Source organism: Etheostoma cragini, chromosome 20, assembly GCF_013103735.1.
Source record: "Etheostoma cragini isolate CJK2018 chromosome 20, CSU_Ecrag_1.0, whole genome shotgun sequence".
In the NCBI taxonomy this organism is placed as follows: domain Eukaryota; kingdom Metazoa; phylum Chordata; class Actinopteri; order Perciformes; family Percidae; genus Etheostoma; species Etheostoma cragini.
In genome coordinates, this window is record NC_048426.1 from 20,143,738 (window position 1) to 20,170,806 (window position 27,069).

Consider the following 27,069-nt stretch of genomic DNA (forward strand, 5'->3'; position numbering starts at 1 on the left):
TTTAAAATGTTCGTATTGCTTTCAACACTGCCCTTTTTAGGTATTGGTGCACTAGGCCCATGGCGCTCAACCAGGGGGTTGGGACCCCCATGGGGGTCACAGGATTATATCTGGGGGTCGCCAGACAGTTTGGAAGAAATAAAGAGAAGACATATTTTAGACTTGATGAATGGTTTTTACATGAATGTGTGAAGTTTGGTAGATTTAATTTGTTATATTCAGAGCTTTATTTGTAAAACCGTCCTGGAACACAGAAAGGCTGCTGTTCCGGCTGGTCAAGTGGAGAGAAAAAGTCAAACGCATCAGAAAACCACAGAGCCTGGAGCACACTGGACAAGGCTAGGTGGTAACTGCTAAAAGTAAAAAAAAGCAAAGCATTATTTGTCTATTAATCAGAGTATTCACAATATTTACTTAAAATCAGCAGGGGGAGGCGTGTAGAAACAGCTGTTTTTGATGGAGGTGGGGCAGTTGGCTCTATGCCATCCATCCTCATATATATTTATATATATATATATATATATATATGAATCATGTCTGGATGTATACCATATAAATGGCATAATATGATCCAAAATGGGATAAGACCCGTGACTGGGGAACTATTAGCGCATGTTTCTTAACCTCCGCCATAGTTCAGGTTTAATGTGTTGTACGAGTTATATAACTTTGGAAAACAGAACTTTAATACTTGTTAAAATTAAATATTGGGCTTCTTTGACATCACACCATTTTGGGATGGTCCAAGTTATTTGCAGTAGAGAACAGGTATTTTACAGTAAATGTGTTCCACATCTAGAAGTTGTTGGTATGCCAAGACTTCATTTTTGTACCTACTTCAGCGAACGTTCGTAGCAATCCATGTAATAGTTGTCTCGCTTTCATTTCATACACGTTTTTTTTCATTTTATTAAAACTGTAAGTCACAAACATTTCTTTATAAAAGTAACCGTTTAATGACAAAGCATGCTGCCGTTTGATTCTTTTGTTTTGTTTTATTTCACACAACTTAAAGCTTTGAACGCTGTGATCAATCTTGTCACTACAGCATTTAGTTTGTGTTTCTTCTTCTCACTCAGGATCAGTGTGTTTGGAGGACGGCTCAAGCTTTCTCCAGTATTCATATCATGTGCAGGTCCCAGGCAATGAGAACTCTTCTTCCTCCCCCCAAATCCAAATGTATTATCATTTAAGTAAACACATTAAACTGGAAAATTGTTAACAACCCTGCTTCTTTCTTGTTGTGAAATTTATTTTAAATATACATTTGTTCAGTATGTACGGTATGTTTGATCTGAAACCTTTTGCAAATGAACAAACACAACTTAAATGGAAAATTAAACAAATTCACTATACCAGAAATCCTTAGCTTTTTAAAGACATACTCTGTCTAACCACTTACTGTTGAACAGGCAAAAACTGGAAGACTTCAGAGTCATTTTTGATCTTTTGGTAATAGATTGATATTATGAATACCAATTTACTTTGGGATCATATTTCTTTTCACATGTGCTTTCTAGGTTCATTGTAGACATCAGCAAATAAAGCACCTGTAGAAAATGACAATACAGATCAGATTGCTAAAATTCAAAGACATTAAAACGTACAACCCAACAGGGTGTTCTAATAACTTGCTATTGAAGCAATTATTGTTTCCTGACTCATTGCAAAAATAGGTGTAGTTAAAAAGCACAAGATTTATAAAAAAAAAAAAAAATTAAATCACCTTTTTCTTCTGGCCAAATCACAGGTTTTTCTCTGCTGGGGCAACCTCTAAGAACAGCTGAAGGAACACTGTTAACTTGGTCAACAGCCCTGGGCAGAGCTTGTAATGGATGAAGGGTATGTAGACTATAGCTCCACTGAGGATAAATAAAGTCACATAGAGGTATTCAATCTGAGGATTGTCTATAATGGGCGCCAGCACAAGGAATATTGCCGCCATTAGGACCAGTATAGGGAGTATAATGGGAACCTGTGGAGAGAGGAAGAGACACAGGGTGATTGTCAACCCGCGTTAAGAAAAAGACAAATGTATGTTTGATGATGTCATGAGAAGTGCATGTGTATGGCACTGACCCTGTAGGGCCTGGGGAGCTCCGGCTTCTTAATCTTGAGATAGATAAGTCCAGACAGGGTGACGGCATAGAAAAACCAGGCAGTGAAACTGAAAAACAGCAATAACAAGGAATGTCAGACAAAAACACGCACATTCGGTTAACATTATATGAATGCAAAGCAGACCCGGGTTTCACCTGAAGAAGTTGACAATACTCTGGAAGTCTCCGGGGATCAGCACCAGAAGAGAGACAACAGTGGTGAAGATCAGGGCTGGAGATGGAGTCAGTCTGCGGACGTGAGCCATGGCCAGAATATCTGGCTATAAAACACAACGCAAGTCAGGGTGAAACACTGTGACAACCGTCTTATGCTAAACAATCTTACATACGGTATGTTAGAAAGTAGAGACTCTCACCATGTGTCCCTCCCTGGCAGCAACAAACCACACACGGCCGCCACTGAAGAACGTCCCATTCAGAGAACCAAAGGCAGACAATGCTGCAGCCACAGACATGATCCAGCCCCAGCTTCCTAACACCTTATTCCTGTGGAAAAAGGTTGTAGTTCTCACAAAAGCTGCAATAGCATCTTTTACATTTTTCAAAAGCCACCTGCTACCCACATACAAATATTTATTTGACAAGAAAGAAGAATGTGTGGAATAAAAAAGACATTATCTCTTGTTCAGCTGAATTGATTTTGATACTCAAAAAAACAAAAACAAAAACAGACTGATAATGCCATAGAAGTGCAATGCTAAATCAGTGTTGTACTCCTTTCCTAACCTCTTAAACATGAGCAACTTTGACAGCAGAAAGAGCAAGTCAAACAATCCGTTTGGACCTGTCTACCAGAATCCGTGACATCACTATCAGGGGCTGTCTTACCCCCAGGTTACTGCCACTGCGCTGGAGGACATGAGTTCTTTAGGCGTCATTACTGTCAGGTAGCTCACATTCACCAGCAGATATAAGCCAGTCACCAGAGAAATGGCTATGACAACCGCCCTAGGAAGATTCACCTGGAAGAAAAAAAGGAAACATCATTTTCTGGGTAATGCATACATGTTTGCAGGATGGATAATTGTAGTATGAACAATGGAATGATGGATTGAGCCAGGAGTCAGACTCCAAAGTAAAATGAAATAATGAAAAAACTCTAAGCGCAATCTCATGTAGAGCTACAGCAATGTAGTGAATACAGAAAAGCACTAACCTTCCTATTACCTAGAAAGGTCTGTGACCTTCTGCAAGTGCCTAAATATATTCTGTGATATTTTAACTTAGTGCTGCATTTTCACATTTACATTCACACATCCACATGATAGCAACACTGGCGGGCACACACCTTAACCCTGGTTAGATAAGCCCACAATTGCAGCAAACAATCACACACACCTTGTCCTCATGCAACACTGTCACTGCATCATCTGCCCGGTGACTAGAGGGACTGTTGTATTTTGGGGGGAAAATGATGCTATTATTTTCCTAAGCACACATGCACAATCTAACTCTTCACAGTCTCACCTCTGGTCTTTTTAGCTCCTCTGTGACATAGTTCAAGTTGTACCAGCCGGCGTAAGACCAGAGTCCTTGATAAAAAGCCATTCCTAGAGTGCTCAAAGAGTACTGAGTGCCTTTAAACGCATTCTCAACTTTCAAATTTTCCACAAGGACCCTGCTGCTCTGTATGACCTCCACTATTCCTCCAATTACGATGAGTGCCAACACTGCCACCTTGGCCACCAAGAAGACCACTTGGAGTTTGATGGCAATTCGGACATTCAAGATGTTGACTATGGCAACAACCAGTATAGCCACAGCTGCAACACACTTCACTACCAATTGAGGAGGAAGGCAGCCCATGTAAAAGGGTGCTAAAGAATATTCTGCAATGCTAATTGCAATTGCTGCAACGCCAAATGGCTTCACAACCAGGATAAAAGTGACCGCCGCAAAGAAAGCAGGACATGAACCATAGATCCTCAGTATGTAGATGAAGTCCCCACCAGATTCCGAAATGACAGTCCCAAGCTCGGTGTAGGACAGCGCTGCAAACATGGCTACAACTCCCGAGAGAGCCCAGACCACCAGACTTGCTCCAGGACTTCCCACATTAGCCAGTAGAAACTGTGGGGACATGAATATACCAGATCCGATCATAGTTCCCGCTACCAGCGATACACCGCCAATCAACCCAATTTCCCGTTTGATTTTCAGGCCTTCGGGTTCTTTGTCCGCCATGGTTACGTAGATCAGAGAGTTTGTGGTGAAAATACTGTTCTGGTATTCACTCTTACAGAGTACACAACCAGATAAAGAAGTAGTCACACACCTGATAACTTTAACTACACATCTAAGAGATACAAGGGACAATAAAACTGCTCAATGTGTTACTTGCACATAGTATTTAATGCAGTGTACTTGTTAATCTTTGAACAGTGAATCCAGCTCTTGATTCGAACTCTAATCTTATTTCATGCAATGCCTTATCTGGATATGTTAATTCTTGTGTGGAACAGCAGTGGCGGCTCTATAAACTAACACTCATCTCTGCACTTTAACTCATTGTGTAACTTAATGTTAAGCCGTGTTTATTTGTGATATCATTTTAAAAATGATGTTTGTTGCCAATGTGAATTTCTTTTGTTTGATGAGTACACTGATATTTTGAAAATAAAAATAAATAAGTGACAAAAAACATGTATAATCTTGTTTGTTGATCTACAGTCGTAGTTGCAAAATGAATTGCTTGCATATAATCTGCAAGCAATATAATCGCTAACAGCATTGTTGTATGTTTTAAATAAGTAACTCATACTTCTGAATGTTACACCCCCCCCCTCAGTTAAATGATTTCATCATAGAAGTGTCATCATAGGACCTCTGATAGAAAGCAATTCCAATGGAGCTCACATGAAAAAATAAATCCTTTTTATTTTATAGTAACAGCGAAAATGAGTTAAAGAAGCTCTGTTAAGGTTGTGAATCCTTTCAGTAATAGTCTCCACAAGCACAAATGTTGCTGCTCTTTTCTTTATCTTGCAAAACGTTTAACCATTGTTTTTAACTTTGTTTATTTTGCAAGACCTTTTTTAATGCCCAAAATCCCACAATAAGGTTCACGGTTTGCATCTCATAAATTTCAAAGAAATGTTGTGACTAAAGAACATCTTAAGTTGCCTAACTTCTAACTTCCAGTGATTGGAAACCGTCTGTGAACCGCCATTTCTGCATAAACAAAGTTCTGATCTTTCAACTTTTGCTGTATTTTCACGTTTACATTCACTGTGCACATCGACATGATAACAACACTGGCAGGCACACAACTATATCCCACAATGGGACCAAAGTAGCAGCAAACAATCACACCTTGAGTGTCCTAATGCAACCCTGACACCTATGACATTTTGTGAGTTTGACCTCTGTCCTGCATAATCTTTAAAAAGGTATCATCTGCCAAGAGACTGGAGGGGCTGTTGCTTTAAAAATAATTATAATGGTATTATTCACATAAGCACGAGGTTGGCTTTAGTAAATAAACAGACTAACGCTTGGGTTTAGGAAATGGGACATGCAGGGCTTGATCCCTGGTCTCTGGGGTGAAAGTCCTGTGTTTTGAAAAGCGAGTGTGCGTCTTGATAACACGCCAATAACCACATACAAATTGGCATGTAATACACACTATTCAATGAGATCAGTCTGGTAATTTACTGCTAAGCCTTGTTCATTTGTGTGACCTAACACTGAGAGAACAGGTTAACATACAATCTATGATTTAGTGGCCAACGTGAATTTTTTTTGTTCAATGAGTGATCCCCCCCCCCCCCCCCCCCCCCCCCCAAAAAAAAAAAAAAATCAATAAATGTATGTCTTAGCTTGATTTTTCAAGTCTGAGTTGATTGTAAACATTAATACATTCTCAATTTGCAAACAGCATAATTGTATTTTTTATAAATAATTTATGAACAGTTCACAGAAACTCTTACTTCTGGATGTTTCAACTCTTCAGTTAAAAAATTCAAAGTGTTCCAACCATCATAAGACCACAAGCATTGAAAAAAAGCAGTGCCAATGGAGCTGACATTCAAATTTGTTTCCTCAAAAGAGTTATCAAAGTTCTCTGTGTGTCCCATAAAAAGCATTACAACACCTCCCAAAATGATCACGGCCAGTGCCAGCAATTTGATTGCCATGGAAACCACCTGGATGGCGGTGGCCAAGCGGACACTCAGACAGTTAACTATGGCCAGCACAATGATAGCTCCTGCAGCCACCAATTTCACCACCAGTTGTGGAGGGTTGCAGCCGTTGTAAAAGGGGGCCACAACATATTCAGCAATGCTGAGAGCAATTCCTGTGGCGCTGGCAGGCCTCATGACAATGATGAAGCTGAAAACAAACATAAAGGCCACCACTTTCCCTGCTGTCCGCAGCATGTAGATATATTCAGCTCCAGACTCTGGTATGACTGTGCCCAGTTCAGCATAGCAGAGCCCCCCCAGCATGGCTATCAACCCACAGCAGGTCCATATAACAAAGCTGGCTCCGGGGCTGCCGATGGCAGACAGCACATACTGCGGGGATATGAAAATCCCAGATCCCATCATGGTTCCAGCAATGAATGACACAGCTCCTATAATCCCCACTTCTCTCTTCAGCTTGAGTTTATGTGTGTCACTCTCCATTGTTTAAGAGCCACTGATTCCTCAAAAACATGAAACACTGGAAGCAAACTGGTTGTAGATTAACTGATAAGTGTTGGGTAATTTTAGAGCAATGTCCACAAGAGGAGGTGAAATCACCCTTCAACAGCCACTTAACCAAGGTGTGGCCGTTTGTCAGCTGCATTCTCTTAACACAGTAGCCTAGTTCCCAACCTTTTTGGACTGAGGGATCCCCTTAGCCCTGTCATTATGAACTCACATACCACTGCATCAATTCCCAAGTGTATCACCCTAATCATCATGTAAAAGTGTGTACTATTACTTTTTTCATACTTGTTGACGTGTCAATATTTAACTTTTCAACCGTTTATCCATTCACTTTAGCAAATTATTTCAACCATTTAGCTATAAATTTCAGCAATTGACAATTATTTTTAAACGAGACGGAATGAGTAGGCTGTTTGTCTGCAAAACTTAATGCAAAACATCTCTAAAATACTGTTTGTTGTGAGGTCATTACTCTGGCTGACAGGAACATGCTTTCAAACTAAATGTAGTATAGTACAAAAGTAATCCCTCTCTATCATCACTTATGGTTACTCTGCGTTCACTCATCTACATTCACGTCAATAAACATGCAATCGATAAACCGCTGCGAGACAATGAGAAATAATTTCATTGCTTTGATTCCCTGCTTTGTTCTGTGCGCTCTCTCTTCATTCACTCTTTCTAGGTTTGTATTTTACCAAAATAAAGCTAATCTATAACACTAGTATACTAATTTAATTCAGACTAAAGACTGACATTACACCTTTTTTCCGTTTTATGGACTGCTTTGATATTTCTAAATTTATCAGATGGCAACACATATTTCTAGACGCCCTTGTTTTTTGCTGACGTCCTCCTGTGTAAAGTCTTGTGAGTAGAGGATTTAACGTTTAGACATTTATTGAATGCTATCCTTTATATTCTAGCTTGGGTGATGTTATGTTATTAATAGGGTAATAAACAAATACTATTCTAGTAAGAAATAACAGTTTTTCACCTCTAAAAAAACATGTATTACTTTATTTCTTCATGGTGATGCTGCGGAACATATCCAGTGTCAGAATGCCAGGGTCAACTTGACATGGATTGCTTATAGGTCTTAATAGATAACTACTTCAATGCGATAACACCTTCCCCTGAAACCCCATATACCCTTTTACTTACCTCTGGGCGTTTTAACTCTTCAGTAACATAATTCAGATTGTTCCAGCCATCATAGGACCACAGTCCCTGGTAGAAAGCAATACCAATTGGATTGATGCCAACATTTGTGTTCTCAAAAGAGTCTTCAAAGGTTTCAGTATGCCCTTGGATAAGCATCACCAAACCTCCTATTATAATAACTGTCAATGCCAGAACCTTGACTACCATAAAAAACACTTGGACTGACATTGAAAAGCGAACATTAAGGCAATTTACAGTGGCAAGCACTATAATTGCAACTGCAGCCACGCACTTTACTAACACAATCGGAGGGGGGCAGTCTGGGTAAAAGGGAGCCACGACATACTGAGCAAAACTCAGCGAGATGCCGGCAACACCAGCAGGTCTCACAAATAACACAGAGCTGAAGATTAGCATGAAGGCGAGGACTGGACCTGAAGTTCTGAGGATGTAGATGTACTCCCCTCCTGATTCTTTAATAACAGTGCCCAGCTCTGCATAGCAGAAAGACACCAGTATCACCAGTAAACCACAGATCGCCCACACAACCAAACTGGCCCCAGGGCTGCCGATGGTATAGAGCACTGTCTGTGGGGACATGAAAATCCCAGATCCAATCATTGTCCCTCCAATAAGGGACACAGCTCCCACCAGCCCTACTTCCCGCTTCAGCTTGAGCTTCTCTGTCATGTCGTCCATAATCACAGCAACAGAGCACCTGTTGTCCAACACCTTTACCAATGGAGAAACCACTATAATTACATGGCCAAAGTCACTCTTGCCGCAACTCAGGGGAGTTAATAATTACGTGGGTGAGTGTATTTAAAGGAGCCTGTTTAGCTTTTTACCTTATCATTTTTCAAGAAGGAGACAGTGTGGGCTGTGATGACCCCTGGGTTGGCCATGTCTTTGTTTTATGTGCTTCTTCTATCTCAGGATGCAGTAAAAGATGCAGTACACCTGAGTATACTGGGCTCAGAAGTCTATAACTTAGACCTGTGATTATCATCTCACTCTCTTCCCCTGGTCTTCGAACAGACATTGCTTGTGCTTTGTAAGTTTGTCTCACATACACACCACACCCACACATGCAAGTATAAGTAACTGACCTGCTCACAGAATTATCTCATCTCTAGTTTTGTATTTCATGCATTAGCATAAGAAGTACAACTTTGAATTCTGGATTAAAATTCCTAAAATACTTAACCAGATTACCAATGCCCCACATTCATGATTCATGTGAAACACTTTTACATTGGGTATGCCACTATACTAAACAGAAAAACTAACATTGATCATTATTTCAGCACTTTAAGAACAGGTATTGCTACAAATGTAAACTCTAATCAAAAAATAGCAAAGCTAATCAAAATAATGAAATATTTGTACTGCTTGCCAAATCTGAAAACGAACATTAACCCAGTTAGTGATACAACACCTCATGGTGATCACCTACAATCTTTATAACACAATATCACTGTTAAATGATTTATTTAGTTTGTGCCGTGATTTTTCTGGACGGCTTTCCCATAAAACTTAAACCTTTTCATGGTGCATACTATCCAAATATAATGGAAACACTTTTTTAATGTCAAACCAGGTACTCTGTGATGTGCAACATGGCAATCCAAGGCATTCAAAATCGGTCAGTCCAGAGTCATCTTACTGTGTTAATGTACAGTAGATATCTCCCGTGGCTTTATGAAGCGACGCTCCCTTATCTGTCCAGCTCCATCAGGAAGCTTTATCTTCCCCTCCGGTAACAAAGAGGTGAACAGTCTTGTTGGAGTGCAGCATCTGTCCGGCTCGCTGGGCTCCGGTGATGGCAGCTAACTTGTGGGCATCGTAGCGGGAGAAAACGGCAGTGCAGGTCCAGCTGGCCTCCTCCCCCCGACCCCCCGCTGCCAGCATGTTACAAACCTCGCTATAGAAGTGGGGGAAGGAGGGCAATCCATAAAATATCAAATTCTGGATGCCTTTGATGGTGTACCTAAATAAAAGAAGTGAGAGCTCAGAGTTTCTGCAGGGCTTACCAAGTTATATTTAAGACATTTAAAGACAATTCTAATGTAATACCGCTCACACACAATTACCAACGAGAGTATAAAAGGTATGCTGGGGATGATACAGCCTAGAGCTAGTCATTATTTTATTACACTTTTTCAGTACTTTCCTGCAGTCTAAGCAATCACTCTGATTATTTCTTAGTTTATACCGCTGATTATTGCTATACACCGTTTTAAACTCCACAAACAAGGATTTAACAGCCTCCTGCGCACAGTGTAACTGTTATAAAAATAAAGCAGCATGCAAACTAATAATCTGATATAACATTATTGCCTACGTCAGTTATGTCTAAGACTTTTTAATACTTTCCGGGGCTTCTTTGTTGTTGTGGTAACCAAATGCAATGCTTTATCAAACCTGCAGATACACAGGGAATCTACAGGGGTGTTGCAAATAGCTAGTGTAATCATAATTCTATTAGCATACCTTCAGAAAAGTATGAGGAATTATATTCTTGTTTGAGGTACATTTTTAGCCTACTTACAAATACATGTGTGTATTGTTATTACCAATAGACTGCAATAAAGAAGCTACTGTCAGTGAATGACTACCCCGAAGCAATATTCTGGCCTTAAGGTTGGTGAGGTCCAGTTTGATTCTGAATCAGAATACAATTTATATATTATATCTTATTTAAGTGACACCAATGTCTTTTCAGAAGGAAAACTCTATCGCTACCTGCTTAAGGAGAGGTGTACTAGCTGAATGACCCTGCACTCCAACTTACTGGGTAAAAAGGCATACCCCCCCCCCCCCCCCCCCCCCCCCCCCCCCCCCCCAAACAAATGTGGGGCTACCTGATGGAGCATTAAAAAGAACTGACCTCTTGTAGAAGTGGAAGCGTTCAGTGAAGAGCAGGAACTGTTTATCTCCTTTCTGGAAGAAGTGTCTGGCTCGGGACACCTCTGACCTGCTGGAATACTCGCAGATGCTGGCAAAGTTTATCTCCTCTTTCTTCATGTAGTTGCGCAACCGGATGTAGTCGAAGTAAGACGGGATGTAGATCAGAGTGTGGGACATAATGGAGTCCCTGTACTGGGGAAGCACTTTGTCTACAAAGAACTGAAACCTACGGGCAGGATGGAACAGTGGAAATAAAACAGTTTTACAATTGGTTGGGATCAGCCAGGCATTTGTCAAGAGCTCATGAGCTGTTGCATGTGATATATGTTTTTTATATAGACATACATTTAAACAATGACTCACACAAAAGATGTGTTGCCAATACCATAACAAGCAAGATTCTTACTGTTCACAAACACCTCAAAAGAAAGAAAACTATTCAGATACACACAACTGACTTGTATAACAGCTAAAAAAGGAACCGTACAACCTAATAAACAAAAAAGGGAAAAAAATTGACATTTTATAATTATTTTTTATTTATGTATAAATGTAAAGAATGAGTTAAGTGTATATTTTCATGAAAAAAGTATAACGACGAGTGTGTAATCTCAGAATTTTAAACTATTTGGGCCAAGAGATGCGCTCAAATAAAGCTGAACATTACAGTTTGACAGTTAACTGAACGTCAATCCCACATTATGCCACCTGGACGTTCCTTGTAACTCCATCACCAAACTTTTAAGTTTTCTTCAGTATCAAACTAATCCAGTGATAGCTCCCTGTAGATTCATGGATACAGTGCAAATAGCAAATCCCCATTATTTTACTTGGGTCAATTTGCCAAAATGCAAACAGACATAGGCTAAAGGTCGGAGCCTACAGTATAGCTCACTGAATCAATGGGAACATGGTATTTCCCCCAAAGCATTTAAAAACCCTGGGTCTATTTTAGATGTGTCTGGCTGTGATGGCATCACATGTTTCACCTGTGGGAAGACCTTACCGGGCATCATGGTCCTGGAAGCTGTCAGAGGAGAACATCTGAAACACATGAGGCAGCTGAACCAGCACCTGGCAGATGGAACCTGTTTTTGGCATGTTCTTAGTGGCAATCTGGAAACAAAACGCCCACATAGGGAATTAACCTTTAAAAAAAACTGCATCTTCAAATAGCAATGAAGAAACCAGGGCTTTCATCACATATCCAGCTGACTACAGTAAACCACTTACTGTGTGGCTACAGCTCCAACCGCTGAGGATTAACTCAATATATGAGATCATGGTGGCTCTTATAGTCTGTGCTGAATGTTCAGTCCCCGGACAAAGTGATATCATGACATCGCATTACATACACGCGCACTGTCTTAAGCCAAGTGGCGTGATATCTGTACATCTGTGCATTTTATGCTATCCGCATGAATGTCTACACTGTAAACAGAGCTATGTGTATGTAGTGACATTTTCCCATTAATTGTACCTGTTGAACTCGCCCACGTGCTCCATCCTCTTTTTTCCAGTACAGATTAGTACAGCCTCATGTGTGAGGCAAGCCCAGCTGGTCATCCTAGCGGGAAACTGCAGTGAACCTACGCGACACACACAGAACGTCGAAGGTGTGCCGTTTTTGATTTACGGCATGTGGTTGTTGCTAAACTATTTAAACACGGCGGGTTTGTACAGGACACCCACCGTCTGTCGCTAGCAATGATGACGCAGTGAATAGTGACGATTCTCTCTGACCAATCAGTAGTCTGCAGGTTTTCACGTCACCTTTTGGTTAGCAGGTACCAGAAACATTTTTTAATGGAAAACCAAAAACAGAGAGGTGAGTCGAGTAGGGACCATGCAGTGGAACGCCATAATCACTGGATGTAAACATACATGCGACATGGCGTGTTATTGCGAGAAGAAAGCAGCGGTTGAGTGTAGGAAACGTCACACGCAGGTTGGGTTTAGGAAAAGAATAAAGCACCCTCACTCTGACTTCTCTCTATTAGTGCATGTATAGGTACTGAGCAGGCGTGTGTAATTTAGGCCTGTGTGTAATGTGTGTTATAACAACAGAATGTAAAGTGTAATTTCCCCTTGCAGGACTAATAAAGTATACATTTTTTTTACAATATAATCGGTTGAGTTTAGGAAAGAAAACGGTGTTGGATTTAGTTAAAGAAGAAAGGGACATTTGAGTTTAGGAACCGTGACACACGGGACGCTATCCCCGGTCTCCTGGGTGAAAGTCCTGTGCTTTACCCATCCACCACCCCGACCAGCCTTCATGCGTGGATTTTTGCCCTTTCATACTACTCGCTACGACGTAAATTCACACATAATTGCAGGGTAATTTAGGTCAATGGAGGCCACGCTATACAGTGGTAACGTGTCTTGATAAAACGGTAATAATGGCATACAAATTGGCATGTCATACATAAGCCATTTCATGAGATCAGTCTGCCCAGGAGCACGTGTAAGGTTAACTGTAAGGTGTATAAGGTACCTGTCCACGGTAGTTGGCACAGTGCTTGGTGAGGATGTTGTTGATCTGTGGGTCTTGAATGGAGCTGAACACCAGCGTCTGCCGGTAGTGTCTGGCCCAGTTGTTCAGGTTCCACATCCTTACCCTGGAGAAGTCCACTCCATGGGAGTCCAGCGGCTGCAGGTTCATGTGCTTCATTACATGCTGGAGAGAGTTTGACAATGGGACTTTTAATGAGACATCAACCTATACAGACACACCTTAAATATACCAACTTTTGACAGGTTTGGTTATGTAAAAATAGTTTTATAAAGTATTTATTGAAGGTGAGTTTTAAAAATTGATCAGAAAACATTTTCACCCTTCAGAACCACTAAATCAAACCTTAATCTGTAATCCTCTGTCAATGCTCCAGCAGGGTTTTCCTATGTGCTAAATTAACATGTTGTGATTCATCAAATTCAGTAGTGGTTGTTGAACAGCAGATGGCGCAACACTGCTGAACAGATTCCATCACAGTCACGCAGTAATGGGTCATGGGTCAGGTGTGTAATCTCACCAAGACGTGCTCCCAGTTCTGCATGAGTAGGACATCTGCCTGGTCCACCACCAGCAGGTCGATAGAGGAGAGGAAGTCAAAGTCTCTCTTACTTTCTCCCTCTGCTCCAATTACTGTACGGAGACCCAGTGGTGATGCAATGATGATGTCTGATGAATAAAAGGGGGAGTACAGACGTATGCTGCTCCTCACAATGGAAATGCCTGGTGAGGAGAGGGGACAGGAACAAGGCCTCAGAGAGAAAGACTTAGGACGTTTTCCAAAAGTGGGTTGACTTTGGTTTGTTAAACTGTACCTAGCCTGAAGTGATCATCCACATTGCCCGAGAAGATGGCCCTGTACTCCTCTGGTCTTTGCACCCTGGGTGCCTTGTCCTCTGCCTCTTCCCCAAACTCTTCCTTGAACCTTTTCTTGTTGCTCACCACTATCTTCTTGCCTTTGGTCTCCAGCAGGCTGATAAGCGTTTGCACGATTCGCAGAGCTCCGCCTCGAAACGGAACTAGAATCAGGACCTAACAAAACAGGGCAGAAAAAAATAACACTTGCGGCTAAGTGGAAGCAATTAGCAAAGTGATTGTAGCATATTACATTGATGTACTATAACCCTAAGGGAATTAAGTAAACCATACCACTGTTTCTGGGGAAGGTGGAGCAATAACTAATGCAACTGAATTATGAATCAAACACAAAGCAATTGGGGGTTAACCCAAGATCATTCACACATTGCATATTAGTCACTCCAGTTAACTGCTTGACTGGATTCTTATCAAGATGAAATGTTATTTATTCTACTCAGACATAGGATTGCCCCAGTGTTTACTATGGATTTTTTCTTGTGGTTGAAAAGTAAGAAATTCCCGCAGTATACCGTAACCCCCTTTTGAGAGTAGCGTAAGTTAGATCTAGAATGGCAGGGTGCCTTATGAGTGACATCAGTGCCTGTGTGGTTGCGCAAGAAGAGCAAGCGGTAACGGAGAGTAGCGTATGAGTGCCGCTGTGAGGAAGAGAGAAAGAAAATATAGAAAGCAAAGTTGATGTAAAGTGAATTAAAAGGGAACAATAAAACAACAAGCTAGAGCTTCTCAAAACAAGGTGGCTTATCTGTTGTCAACAGCGCCGGTAAAGTGAATGGAGTTACCGCTGAAAAACATCGGCCACTGTTTTCTTTGCGGTGATGAAGATGAGAAGCTCAGACCTGCGATAGGCGCCACGTGACCGCGATATTGCGGTAATGCAGTAACCCTCCCAGCACTATTTACTAAGTTACTTTGAATTAATTTGAGACAAATCCATCTTAATACTAACATAAAGTTTCAATGAGATCTTAAGTTGTGATCCAGCCTGAGAACTGTGGGAAAGACTGCTTCACATAAACATGCATAATTTACACTCACAGTAAGTATGAAAGCAGCTATTAATTTCCTTCTACAGTACTTTTGGTATTTGAGACTAAAACAAGCACAAATTGCAACTTAAGAATTGCAAAAAATGTGCATTATTGTGCCGTTTAGAACTGTTAAAGAGGGGTTTGTTCCAAAGCCAACCAAAGTGTATCCAGTACTTTACCTTGGGCCGGGTCAGTCCTTGGTCTCTTGGTTCGTCCTGCGGCTCAGCTCCAGCTTTAGCCTGACTTTTCTGTTCCCTTAGCAGCGCGTTATGAGCCAGGACCCGGGAGTTGGCCTTCAGAACGTGGTTGAGCACGTGGAGGCAGTATGCACTGCTGACTTGAGGGCCCTGGTTCACAGGACAAGTCTCTGGGTAGTAGATGTCCTTGTAGGTGCCCATAAGAGCTAGCAGCTCTAGCTGCAGTGGGGCAACCACTTCAGTTGCCCCCTTAGAGTTGGAGGACTGGTTCAGATCCTTCCAGCCGGTCTCCAAAACTTTGTGAAAAACTGGCAGGTTTGACTCTTTCTGTGGGCCGATGAATCCAAACCTTTCCAGTGGAATGGTACAGAGTAAATTACCCAATTTTGGCCACTAAATATTGAGAAAGGCAAAGATAGGAAAGCACAACTGTACTTAGAATTCATTCTAATGAAAGATCTGGTCAATTTTGTAGAATTGTGCACTTAATACCGTGATCTGAGACTTGGCTTTGCTACCAGAGGTTATCTTTTGCACATCCTCTTCACCAAGCTCCGTGTCCAAATGCTGTACAAACATGTCTGCATATACAAAAAAATACTGTAAAACATAACTCAGTCAAATCATATTCCTCAACTGTTCTAATTGAGTCAGCAGTACACTGATTTTAAAGATAAAATGACATAAAATACATGTCTTAAAAGACTAAACAGGGAACATACTGTGATATATTTGACAAAACGGACTATAAAATTGTATTTTGAACTGAATTTTCCTAGCTACATTTGTACCTTTGCTGTCTTCCTTTTCTGCAGTGCTTTCAGTCTCCTCTTGTCCTCCTTCATCTGTGAAGTTGGTCTCCAGACAGAACTGGGACTCATGCTCCTTGTCTACAAACTCATCTCCTGCCTCCTTCTCCACCATCTCCTCCCCTTTTATGGCTTCAGTCAGAGCCTCAGCTGCATCCTCAGGCTCTTCTTCTTCCACTTCATTGCCATAATCACTATTATCACCAACTCCATCACTGTCCCCTACAATTAAAAAAGAACAACTATATTTGACAGTCAACTGCAATATGTTGGCCTTTACTTGTCCTTAGTGTGCAGGAAATAAGCAACTTACCTTCACCAAGGAGATCTTCTTCTTCTTCCTCTTCATCATCATCAGTGCTCTCCTCTTCACTCTGGTCATTACTGGTGGGGTGGCTAAGAGTTGAAAGAAGCTTCTGATAGGCAGTTTTCTGCTCTGGTTCCTCTTCCTCATCTTCCAGCTCATCAGGCTCAACGTCAGACTGTCCTGGGCTTGCTGGCTGTTATAGAGGTGAGGACAGTACACCTTTAAATTTGTAATATTATAATATTGGTATAGGTTAAATATTACAAAACTGGAGTATATTAAATATTGGTATAAAGTGTATTTCATGTACATCTGATCAGATGGGAGAGTCTTGTTGCGGCCACTGAAAAGAAGTCTTCTTTGTGCAGTGACAGTTGCTACAATCATCAATCACATATTGCGTAAATTGGCCTTTATGACTTCTACCATCAGGAGCTGTACAGTGCTACTCACCAGTTCCAATATTTCAGTTCTTTCAGGGTTTGCACCAACTCTGTGAAAAAACATAAAATGAAATAGAATAACTTAGACAACAAGCATCTTTCGGAAGACTATCAACTTGACTAAATGACAAAGGTCTTGGTCTGGACTTTTGTTGACATGAAAGGGTTGAGAAGGGCGAAAACAAAGTCCCCTAAAAAACTCATCTGTCAAAAGTATTTCACCAAAAGTAAGAATCATGTTCATTACCATGTTTCTTAAATTCATATTATTCGTTCAAAACAGGGGAACATGTCTGCGTTTTTGAAGAACAAGTTTTAAGTTGAACAGAACAGAAAGATCAGGGAAGTCGAGTCAGTCTCAAGCAAGCTTTCTACAAATATTCAGGACAGGAAATGGATAGTGCACGTGTAAGTAAAATTGTACCTCATTCCTTAACTGATATTATTGTACTTGTTCTGCTAGCCATATTGCTAATAAATAGACTAGTATCTACAGTAAATGAATTAACCTTTTTCAACGTCTTCAAAAACTTGAAGTTGAGCTTTAACGTTATTATGTGCATTTTTACAAGTCACAACGAACTGAGAAATAATTGGAAGAACCACAAGCTGCATTCCAAAATATTGCAATTTAGGGAAGAACATATCGGGTAACGTTATGTCTATAACGTTATAGACGTTATGTCTATAACGTTACGTTCTAAAACAGACTTCTTCGAACAATATTACTTTTATGTTTTTACTAAAACATATATTTAACATATAGTAAACATTGCGCACGGTATCTGGCTTGAGAGGGACCACAGGCGTCTAAATGTAACGTTAATTTAGCTAACAGTTGGCTAACATAAAAGTAACTTAATTATTCCCTTAAGACAGGCAGGAGTTAGCTGTATTGCTTACACATCATGAAATGGATGCTCCTCTCCGAACTCCTTCAAGTGTTTCTTCTGTTTTTTTGTTAAATTTGTAAAAAGCTGCTTGGTTTGCCTTCTTTTCCCCATGTTGACACTGTGACAACACGTGCGGTTCTGCAGCTTTTTCGGTGGAGGTGAATTAGCAGCAACCGAATTACTGCCATCCCCAGGTCTGGAGAGGAATCACAGCTTTGCAGTTCGGACCTGGTCGGTAACTGGATATTGTAAAATAAGCACTATTTAGCCAGATGTAGCCAGATGTAGCCTACCATGCATCAAAACATGGACTGCTTATAGGAACCAATTTTCTGTCTGAAGATTACTGACAAGCAATTCATTTTCTAGTGTGACAGATTATTAGTTTTTAGCTAGGGCTGGGCAAAATATAGATATATTTATATGAAGCTAGATATCGTCTTAGATTTTGGATATCATAACATTGTGAGATGACATAAGTGGTGTCTTTTACTGGTTTTACAGGCTGCATTACAGTAGACTGATGTACTTCTACATCCTACTCTTCTATTTGCCTTTACCCACGTCATTATATCCACATTATTGATGATTATTTATCTAAACTCTCAGTGTGTGACTATTTTGTGAAAGCACCAATAGTCAACCCAACAATATCACTGCAATATCAACACTGATGTTTTTAGTCAAAAATAGTGTGATATTTGATTTTCTGCATATCGCCCATCAGCTCTATTTTTAGGTCATCAGCTTTGGAGGGATTGCAATGATCTTCTGATATTTGGAAATATATTGCACACAGATTCCATTGTAACAAAACAAAAATACATTATAAAAAAAACACTTAAAATTATCATCGTTAAAACTATACCATAACAAAAGATAGCACACCTTAAATATAAATTCAGACACATATGTCTGGACATCCCTCTGTTTTTTTTTTTTTTTTACAAATTCCTCTTTAAATTTGTTAAATATGCTGTGAAAATGTAAAATGGGCTTTACAAAGCACCTGCTCTAAGTCTTCTGTAATGCAGGAGAAGTTCAGGCCCTCTGAACAGCAGGGTGACAAATGAATCTTGGTTTCTCAGAGGAAAATGTATTGACATTTTTGGAGTAAAAGTGACAATAACAAATTATATTCTTTAGGAGTGTAATTACTGTATGCATTTGTTGCTTTTACAATTTAATTTAAAGGCCACATAGGCCTACTGTAACCACCCGCTTTAATGTAAATCCCTGAACACTAATGATGCCCCTGTGCTAATCAACATTTCTTAAAACACAACATCAACTCCAATGCTAACAAAAAAGTATATTATTGTAATGTAAATGTAAACTTACTTTAAATAGATAAATAGATGAATTACTCTTAATTCAGGGACAGATGTGGTAATGGAGGTTAAAAAGAGCACTAAAAGTGCACAGAAGGTTATGTGTTGCTTTCAATGTACTTGTTGAAAGTAAAAGACTAGTCACAGGTCTGTAGTCTATCTGCTGTTTGAAAACTATCCTTGATCAATTATTGAACATGGAAATATCAATTTACTGTTTACCTGTTTTAGCCGTTACCATGGCAGAAACTTGTGCATTATTAAGCATTTGGGTGTCTAGTTTATGTACTCGGGATATTTTCAGCCCATTTTGACACGTCAATGGGGATATTATTGTTTGATAATTGCATACCACTATGGCTTAGGCTGAAAGAGGACGTCTGGCTTCTCTGAAAGGGATGTGAAACATGTAAGACAGCCTTGTATTTAAATGGAGGGGCCAAAAGTGACTCAGGAGAAAGAAAAGGTTGGAAAAACAGTTAGGTTTAGAGTAGCATCTGCCAACAGCGGCCGGGTCTTGGCGGAGGTGTTCAAGGATGAAACAGCCTGGTGTGGCTCAGGGTCGGATTCAGTGGACTCTGACTGCGCCAGCAGCCCAGAGACAGAGCAGGGGAGCCTGCCCCCCACCAGCGAGGCCAACAGCCACCTGAATGGTCTAGTGGTGGAAACTACTGTGGACGAAAATGGCTGTGAACCTGATGACCTGCTTTTGTACGCCAGTGCCAAGAGAGAGATGCTTTTCAGCAACAAACGGATCAATATCTGCAGCAAGAATGGGACCATACGGGGAGTAAGGAACAAAGTGAGCGCAGGCCAAGAGCTTTTCAACAACCTCTCCATCATGTACTCTGTAAGTATCTCTGGCACAGGTGGAACAGAGTTTCCACAATGTTGAACGCTTTCTTTTCATTGCATGAGGATTCTGCTGTGATCAGATTGTTTGAGAAAAAAAAGAAGCAATTCAAGGCTGTTTCTTCATGCATGGGGCCATCTCAGAATTGAAGATGATCTCAAACTATGAATCCCTATAAAGAGTATTCACCTTGGTGAGGTGCTTTTTCCGTCATAACCTTTATTCTCTTTCCCTTTAAGGGTTCCCTTCGTCATCAGAAAAGGAGACCCTGGGAAAAGGAATAAACAGTGTGGAAGTAGCAGTTTAACACAATGGGGTCAACAGGAAGAAATAGCCCTGTGGCTAAAGATTGTCTTGCAGTGTGGTCTACTCTTAATTAACAATGATCTGGGCTACATCTTCACGGTCCAGTCTGTTCATGTTCTTGTATTTACATTTATCAATTTGATAAGAATAAAAACAATGTTATTGACTCACTTTGTTGTAGTTGTGAGCACATATACGTGTATTTTAGGTTCATACAGTTGTACTCATTGTACCTAAATGTATAAAACAACACCAAAACAGTAAATATGTGTAACAGGTTTTTATGGATACTGCTAAACTGTGCCCATGCATTTATACCGCTAAAGACAAGTCTGTCACTTGAACAACAAAAAAAACTTAAATTCATATGACCCTCTGGGATTTGAATAGGTTTCTGAAAATGTTTTTGTATTTTTTTTAAGATGTCTATAGTTTTGATATGTGGTGGAGTCTCTTTCGTGACATAGAGCTGAGTTATGTAAACATGCATGTTTTCTAAGTATTTTGTAATGCTGTTCAAACTAGACTGGTTGTCTTTCATGTTATTTCTAATCCATAATTCCACATATAAACTGTAAGCATAAAAACTTTACTTTGTTTTAAGAGGTGAATATATACTTAATTTGTATTGCTCCACTGCAGCAGATTTGATGTTTGGTAGCCTACACTGGGTTCTGGAAACAGTTGCTGCCATGTTCGTTCATTTAATAAACACAACGTTTTAATGCTGAACACACTGCAGTGAAAAATTAATAATGTTACTGTTGGTATTCATTTTTTATTCAACAACTGTAAATCAGTATTGTGTGGTGTAGTTTAGTTTATCTCCTTGTTAGTTCCATAAATACTGCAGTCCAATGCAGCACAAAATCCCATAACCTCCAAGATTTATCAAGTGAAAATGTAAGATTAATGGTGTGGATTCTATTATCACACTGCTTTTGTGTATTTTTTTTTTTCAAACACCTAACAGGAAAAGGTGATACTTTTACCTAAAATGGCATCATAATGTTAACGAGGGTTAGGAACACTTTCTAGCACTAAACATAACTGACTTTATGTAGTGTGTTTCATGAGGTTTCATTTTTAACTTTATCTCTAACCCTTCTAAAAAAATGTAAAGACTAAAGGTGTGATAATAACCCGGATTTATTACATCCTTATCCATTTATAATAGCATTACTCGTTGATCTTTTATGTTGTAAGGTTTAAAAGGGAAAATCCACCACAAAACTGAAACATTGTTCCCTGTACTAAAGCAGCTTCTTGGACCAGTTTAATTTGGATATGTGGTGGTATTTTCTGATTAACAACCCATAAACTCCACATTTAAAATACAATTTATTTCCATGTAGCCTATTATCACGTAGAAAAAGTGACTGAGCAGTGAGCAGACATCTTTAATCATCACAAAACACTGTTAGTAGAGTTAGTAATAGACCACCAAAAAAAATGTCAACCGAGCAAGTCTCGATGCTCTCTCCAGCTTAGCCAAACCTCGTCTCTATTTGTAAAGATATTCTCTTCGCGTTCTCGTCACAACTGGAGACTTCAAGACTCCGTTTTAGGGTGGAATTCCCTTTAAGTGACAGATGTATGCAACAACAGTTCACCGTAGGCTAAACTTGCCTCAGTCAGCACCACGGACAGCGACCGTGCCAGCTCGCCGCAGACCGCGAGCAACGGCGCCGTCACCTCGTGCACACAGCACCCTGATAGTCGCCTGCGTACACAGTGGGGCCTGAGGGGCAGGGCACGTTCATTTTGTGATGACTACCAGCTAATACAGCATGATCTACGATTATGATACCGCGGCACTGACAGTTAAACAGTAGAGGGTAAGATGCTGGATATCCTATAGTAACCCCCACGCTTTTTTTGTTTGTTTCAACATGCGGCCTCCGTCGACTCGTCTCGGGGTTTTTTTTCGGGTTGGAGTGGCTTTAAATGGTAACAGATGTCGTGCGCGTCTCACAAGTAGCTCTATTGGTTGAGAGTCTCTGCAGAGCAAGGTAGTGAAATCTCTTCCTCTTCCTACTCCACGCCCTGTCATTATTAGGCTATCAATAGCTGCCCAGCACCATGTCCCCTCTAGCATCGGCTGCGACTGCGAGTGGAAGCAGTACGACCACTGTTTTCGAGGAGGACACCAGAGAGGAGGTATTATTTTCTAGCATCCCTTAAATGAACAAATGTCTTTTGTGATGTTCTCTTTGCTAGATCTTGGCGCAGGGCTTGAATGGATCCATGTGCACAGTGTGCTGAATGTAACACACACTGCAGGGGAATTATTTGCAAGGGATTAGATCTTACAAATAATATCCATGGTTACAGTTTGACATTGGAGAACTTATATGATATTGTCGGCTACATTAACATTTTCAGAGTTAAATGTCTGGACACGTGATTGATAATCGATAATTTCGATTGAAATTGAGAATTTCATCTGTCATCTGCTGTAGAGGGCCAACATATCTTTCCTGCATTTGGCTAATGACATGAACTGTCCACAGAGCTGAAATAACTTTCTTGTTATCTACTGTCTTTACAAGGGAATTTCTATTCTAAGAGTCATATAGTTGGATGACCCGTTCATTAGATGCTAGCCGAAGTCTGTTAACAATCCTTATTGTGTTGTAAGATGTTGCAGTGATTAATCAGCAGTGATGTACATTGCAACAAGCAAAAATCACATTTTAGGTAGATAACAAAATATATGATGATTGTTTGTGCTTTGACTCAACAGCAAAGACCCCTGAAGCAGTCTCTGAGTAAGTCACTATGTCGGGAGAGTTTTTGGAAATGCCTGCTTCTGTCCATTCTTATGTATGGCTGCATGGGAGCGATGGTTTGGTGTCATGTCACCAAGGTGACCCGCCTCACCTTTGACAGTGCCTTCAAAGGGAAATCTATGATGTACCATGACAGTCCCTGCTCTGATGGCTACATCTACATCCCTCTGGCTCTACTGGGCATGCTCTATTTAGTCTATCTAGTGGAGTGCTGGCACTGTCATGTGAAGAATGAGCTGCAGCACAAAGTGGATGTGGAGGGCATCTATGAGCGCATCCAAAGAATGCAGCAGGCTAAACCCTGCATCTGGTGGAAGGCCATCAGCTATCACTATGTTCGCCGAACACGACAAGTCACACGCTACCGCAATGGAGACGCTTACACTAGCACCCAAGTTTACCATGAACGTGTCAACACCCATGTGGCAGAAGCTGAATTTGACTACAGTCACTGTGGTGTCAAAGATGTTTCAAAACAGCTGCTGGGCTTGGAGAAGTCTGCTCTAACTAAGATGCGGTTCACCAAGTGCTTTAGTTTTGCTAACGTAGAGTCAGAGAATTCCTACCTTACACAACGAGCAAGGTTTTTCACTGACAACGAGGGTCTCGATGATTACATGGAAGCCAGGGAGGGCATGCACCTAAAAAACATTGACCTGAAGGAGTATGTTATCGTGCTGCCTGACCCAGAGCACCAGCCCTGGTATCTGTCGCACTATGTCTTCTGGTTAGCCTCATTCTTCACTTTCTCCTGGCCTCTCAGAGTTTTTACAGAGTATCACACTGCATATGTCCACTATCGTGTTGAGAAGCTCTTTGGGCACGATTACCTCCCTGTGACCCCGTGTGAGGATCGGCCATATTGCCGTCGTATCCCTCGTGTTAACACCATTGACAGTACAGAGTTGGAATGGCACATTCGGTCCAACCAGCAACTGGTGCCCAGTTACTCAGAGGCTGGACTGATGGACCTGGCCCAGTGCCAGACCAGCTTCAGCGGGATACGTCAGAATTGTGAGCGCTGCCACAGAGCCATCAGCTGCTCCTCAGTGTTCTCCAGGAGCGCCCTCAGCATCTGTACTGGTGCCAGCTCACGCATCCCCTTCAGCGGCAGTCGCTTCTCCTTGGCGCGGCGCTACGGCTCCCAGCGCAGCTGCTTCTGGAGGAGCGGCAGCTTGGATGACCCAGAGAGTCCCAGCGAAAACACTCGCTGTCTATCAGAGCGCATCAACACAGATGAGGAGGACCCCCCAGAATATAATGACGCACTTTGCTACCCAGTGCTCATTGTCCACTGTAGCGAGAATTGCCACAACCACAGGTCTTTCCACAGGAATGGCTCCTGTGTGGAGACTTCCTTGTGACTATGCAGTCACTAAAAAAACACAGTGGCATTTCTGTAGCATAGAAACACTTTGGACATCAGAAAAAGAGTGTGCAAACAAGTCTTAATGTGAGATACACAGAGTCATGCTGTATTGTCATACTATCTTAAACAAATGCCTGAATCCTGAATGTGAATGTGTGAATCACCAAAGCAATAACAGTGAATAATGAATGAAGAACAAAGCGATGGTGGTATGTGAATCTACTAGGATCGCGCAAATGTTAAAATGATATCTGCCCGGCTTCCATTGAAAACCAAGCAGACAAAGACTGTTAAACTGTACATGATTGCCATAGCTTTTAAGGTCTCATATGTGCTGTACGTATGAAACTGAAGCTGGAGTTACCTCAGAAGACCTTTTCAGAGGCCACGGACAAAATGGGCAGGTTTAAACATCTCATTCCTTTAGTGACAGCTGAATAACACAAAAACATCACAGCGGACCAGTGAGATAATTACAGCAATATCTCTAAAAACAAAAACCACCTCAGGTGAAAAAGTAAAAGGAGGGATATCAATGAAATATGTTGCGCTTATGCATTTCACAAAGAGACGTTAGTCAACATGGAAACCTCCAATCCAAAAGAGACAGGGATCTCTTGGATACTTTTATTCGTTGTTATACCAATCTATGATGTATGATAGTGACTACAGTTAGTGACTTTCTGCATCTTTCAAAATGGCTTTTGACAACTGCAGAAAACCGGTTTAAACTTATTTTCAGCTGTGGGCTTCATGTGTTGTTGCATAATTACATGAAAACAGTAAAAACAGAGTGAGAAAAAATAGGACTTATGCTACTCACTGCATTCTGGTCTATGTAAGCTACTTTGGTATAACTATGATGCTTCTTCTACAATGGATTTCTCCCTATTTGACTGTTGACTGTTGGTGCTATATGGCAGCTCCAGAAAGAAATTTACCTTTCTTTTGGATGTTGATGTTTACAGTTATTTTTGTGCTACAAACCTCCACTGTAGATGTTGGATTGATCTAAATGTAATGACACATTGTCACATTTTTATATCTGCAAGGAAACACATAAACTGAGACAGAAAAGCTTTTAACATTGTTACAGTGTCTTAGGCTGGATTTCATGATTTAACATTTTGTCCTGACTGGCCCAGAAACTGGAACATTATTGGAGCACTAACACTGTCTAGTCGTATAAGCCTTCACCTTAACAAACCAAAACACGATATGAAAAAGCAATCATCCATGATATATTAAGGAAGTACATTTTGTCTTAAATGTAATAAAAAAATTCTAACTACTGCCACGATAAAACCGCCCGGCAACTGTGGTCCAAACCCATTTGTCTTCAGGTCAGAAAAGACAGGTTTACATTGAACACATACACATTTGAACAGGTTCATGTCACATAAGTCTCTACTATTTTCATCCGTCAAACAGCAAATCACAGTGTGGATTTAACTACAAAAAATCATAAAGTCATTAAATCCATGCTCAAATGTGCATAATTTTCTTGTTCTAAGACAATTTGTTAATAACCATAAAACATACCTGAATGTAAACCACCAGCACATATGATATATTATTCTATACTGTATGTCCATTACGTGTAAAAGAATATTTGCTCAATTTTGTATCCATAAAATGGTGATTTACTGTCCACTGTAAATTGAATATGCTCAGATACTGAAAGACAATGGCACGCACACACACACACGTTTCCTAAAGAGACTTTGGATGTTAACACTGGATACATCTTGTGGAACCCTGGCCATTTTGAGTGGAGTTTACAGGCAGTATATGCAAGGATTTTGAATGCACTTACGTTTACAAATGGACATCACACGACCTTTATACTGAATTTTTTAACAGGAACATGTTGTATGCATCCTAGCAAATAACATTGTTTTCTTACATTGTTTTTAATAATGTGGTGACATCAGTATTATGCACTTGAAGTGACACTAGAATTGTAGTGAAGCTGAATGTTGATGTAAATTCCCTTAGAATAAGAAAGTAGTCCAGCTGATATATTGACAAGTGCGTAGCTGCACAGGCATTAAACAATACACAATGCTTAAAGTTCTAGTAAACTGTTAGAAATGTTCTTGTTGTCATTATAATCGAATGGGCTGTATACATAATTTGTATAATACATTTTTGTATATATATATATACACAAATGTATCTTATGCTGGAAAAAATAAAATGTTGCAATTAATGTTTTTTTATCTAAAATATGTTGCTGGCTTGGATCCTCACACACACACACACACACACACACACGCACACGCACACGGGCGTCAGACTGGGGGGAAAAGGGGACCAGGGCTCTCATGTGAGGGAAGGTCCAACAAAATGCTAGAATGAATTGCTGCGTATGCGAGGAAGGGGCCCATAGAAAATTCCTTTCTACGGGGCCGGAATTTTGTGCTACGTCCCTGCATGGGTGCGCACGCGCACGCGCACACACACACACACACACACACACACATACACACACACTA

At 40.6% G+C, this 27,069-nt stretch overlaps 3 protein-coding genes and 1 long non-coding RNA gene across 6 annotated transcripts; 2 read left to right on the forward strand and 2 right to left on the reverse strand.

The window, feature by feature from the left end:
• Positions 1–8: 8 nt before the first annotated feature.
• LOC117935951 lies at positions 9–18,199 on the forward strand. Its single transcript, XR_004654852.1, has 3 exons — positions 9–449; positions 18,134–18,140; positions 18,189–18,199. It is a non-coding gene; the product is annotated as an uncharacterized LOC117935951 (long non-coding RNA).
• Positions 1,032–8,653, reverse strand: zmp:0000001267 (b(0,+)-type amino acid transporter 1). 3 transcript variants are annotated; one of them, XM_034858617.1, is made up of 6 exons: positions 6,050–6,845; positions 2,949–3,082; positions 2,477–2,606; positions 2,256–2,380; positions 2,080–2,167; positions 1,032–1,975 (listed from the first exon to the last, which is right to left on the reverse strand). In XM_034858617.1, exons 1-6 carry the CDS (start codon positions 6,746–6,748, stop codon positions 1,745–1,747), a joined length of 1,407 nt encoding a protein of 468 aa, XP_034714508.1. In that variant the 5' UTR covers positions 6,749–6,845; the 3' UTR covers positions 1,032–1,744. The 3 variants fall into 3 exon arrangements, with proteins under 3 accessions (XP_034714508.1, XP_034714507.1, XP_034714509.1); XM_034858616.1 differs by lacking the exon at positions 6,050–6,845 and adding an exon at positions 3,588–4,586; XM_034858618.1 differs by lacking the exon at positions 6,050–6,845 and adding an exon at positions 7,940–8,653 and having other exon boundaries at positions 1,646–1,975.
• On the reverse strand, positions 9,167–18,116 carry utp25 (UTP25 small subunit processor component). Its single transcript, XM_034858615.1, has 12 exons — positions 17,931–18,116; positions 17,038–17,077; positions 16,591–16,777; positions 16,260–16,499; positions 15,961–16,049; positions 15,451–15,861; positions 14,180–14,396; positions 13,885–14,087; positions 13,347–13,529; positions 11,856–11,965; positions 10,830–11,075; positions 9,167–9,929 (listed from the first exon to the last, which is right to left on the reverse strand). Exons 1-12 carry the CDS (start codon positions 18,029–18,031, stop codon positions 9,674–9,676), a joined length of 2,283 nt encoding a protein of 760 aa, XP_034714506.1. The 5' UTR covers positions 18,032–18,116; the 3' UTR covers positions 9,167–9,673.
• A 4,087-nt stretch (positions 18,200–22,286) lies between the features above and the next one.
• Positions 22,287–24,810, forward strand: tmem151bb (transmembrane protein 151Bb). Its single transcript, XM_034859042.1, has 2 exons — positions 22,287–22,570; positions 23,157–24,810. Exons 1-2 carry the CDS (start codon positions 22,493–22,495, stop codon positions 24,564–24,566), a joined length of 1,488 nt encoding a protein of 495 aa, XP_034714933.1. The 5' UTR covers positions 22,287–22,492; the 3' UTR covers positions 24,567–24,810.
• Positions 24,811–27,069: the final 2,259 nt, after the last annotated feature.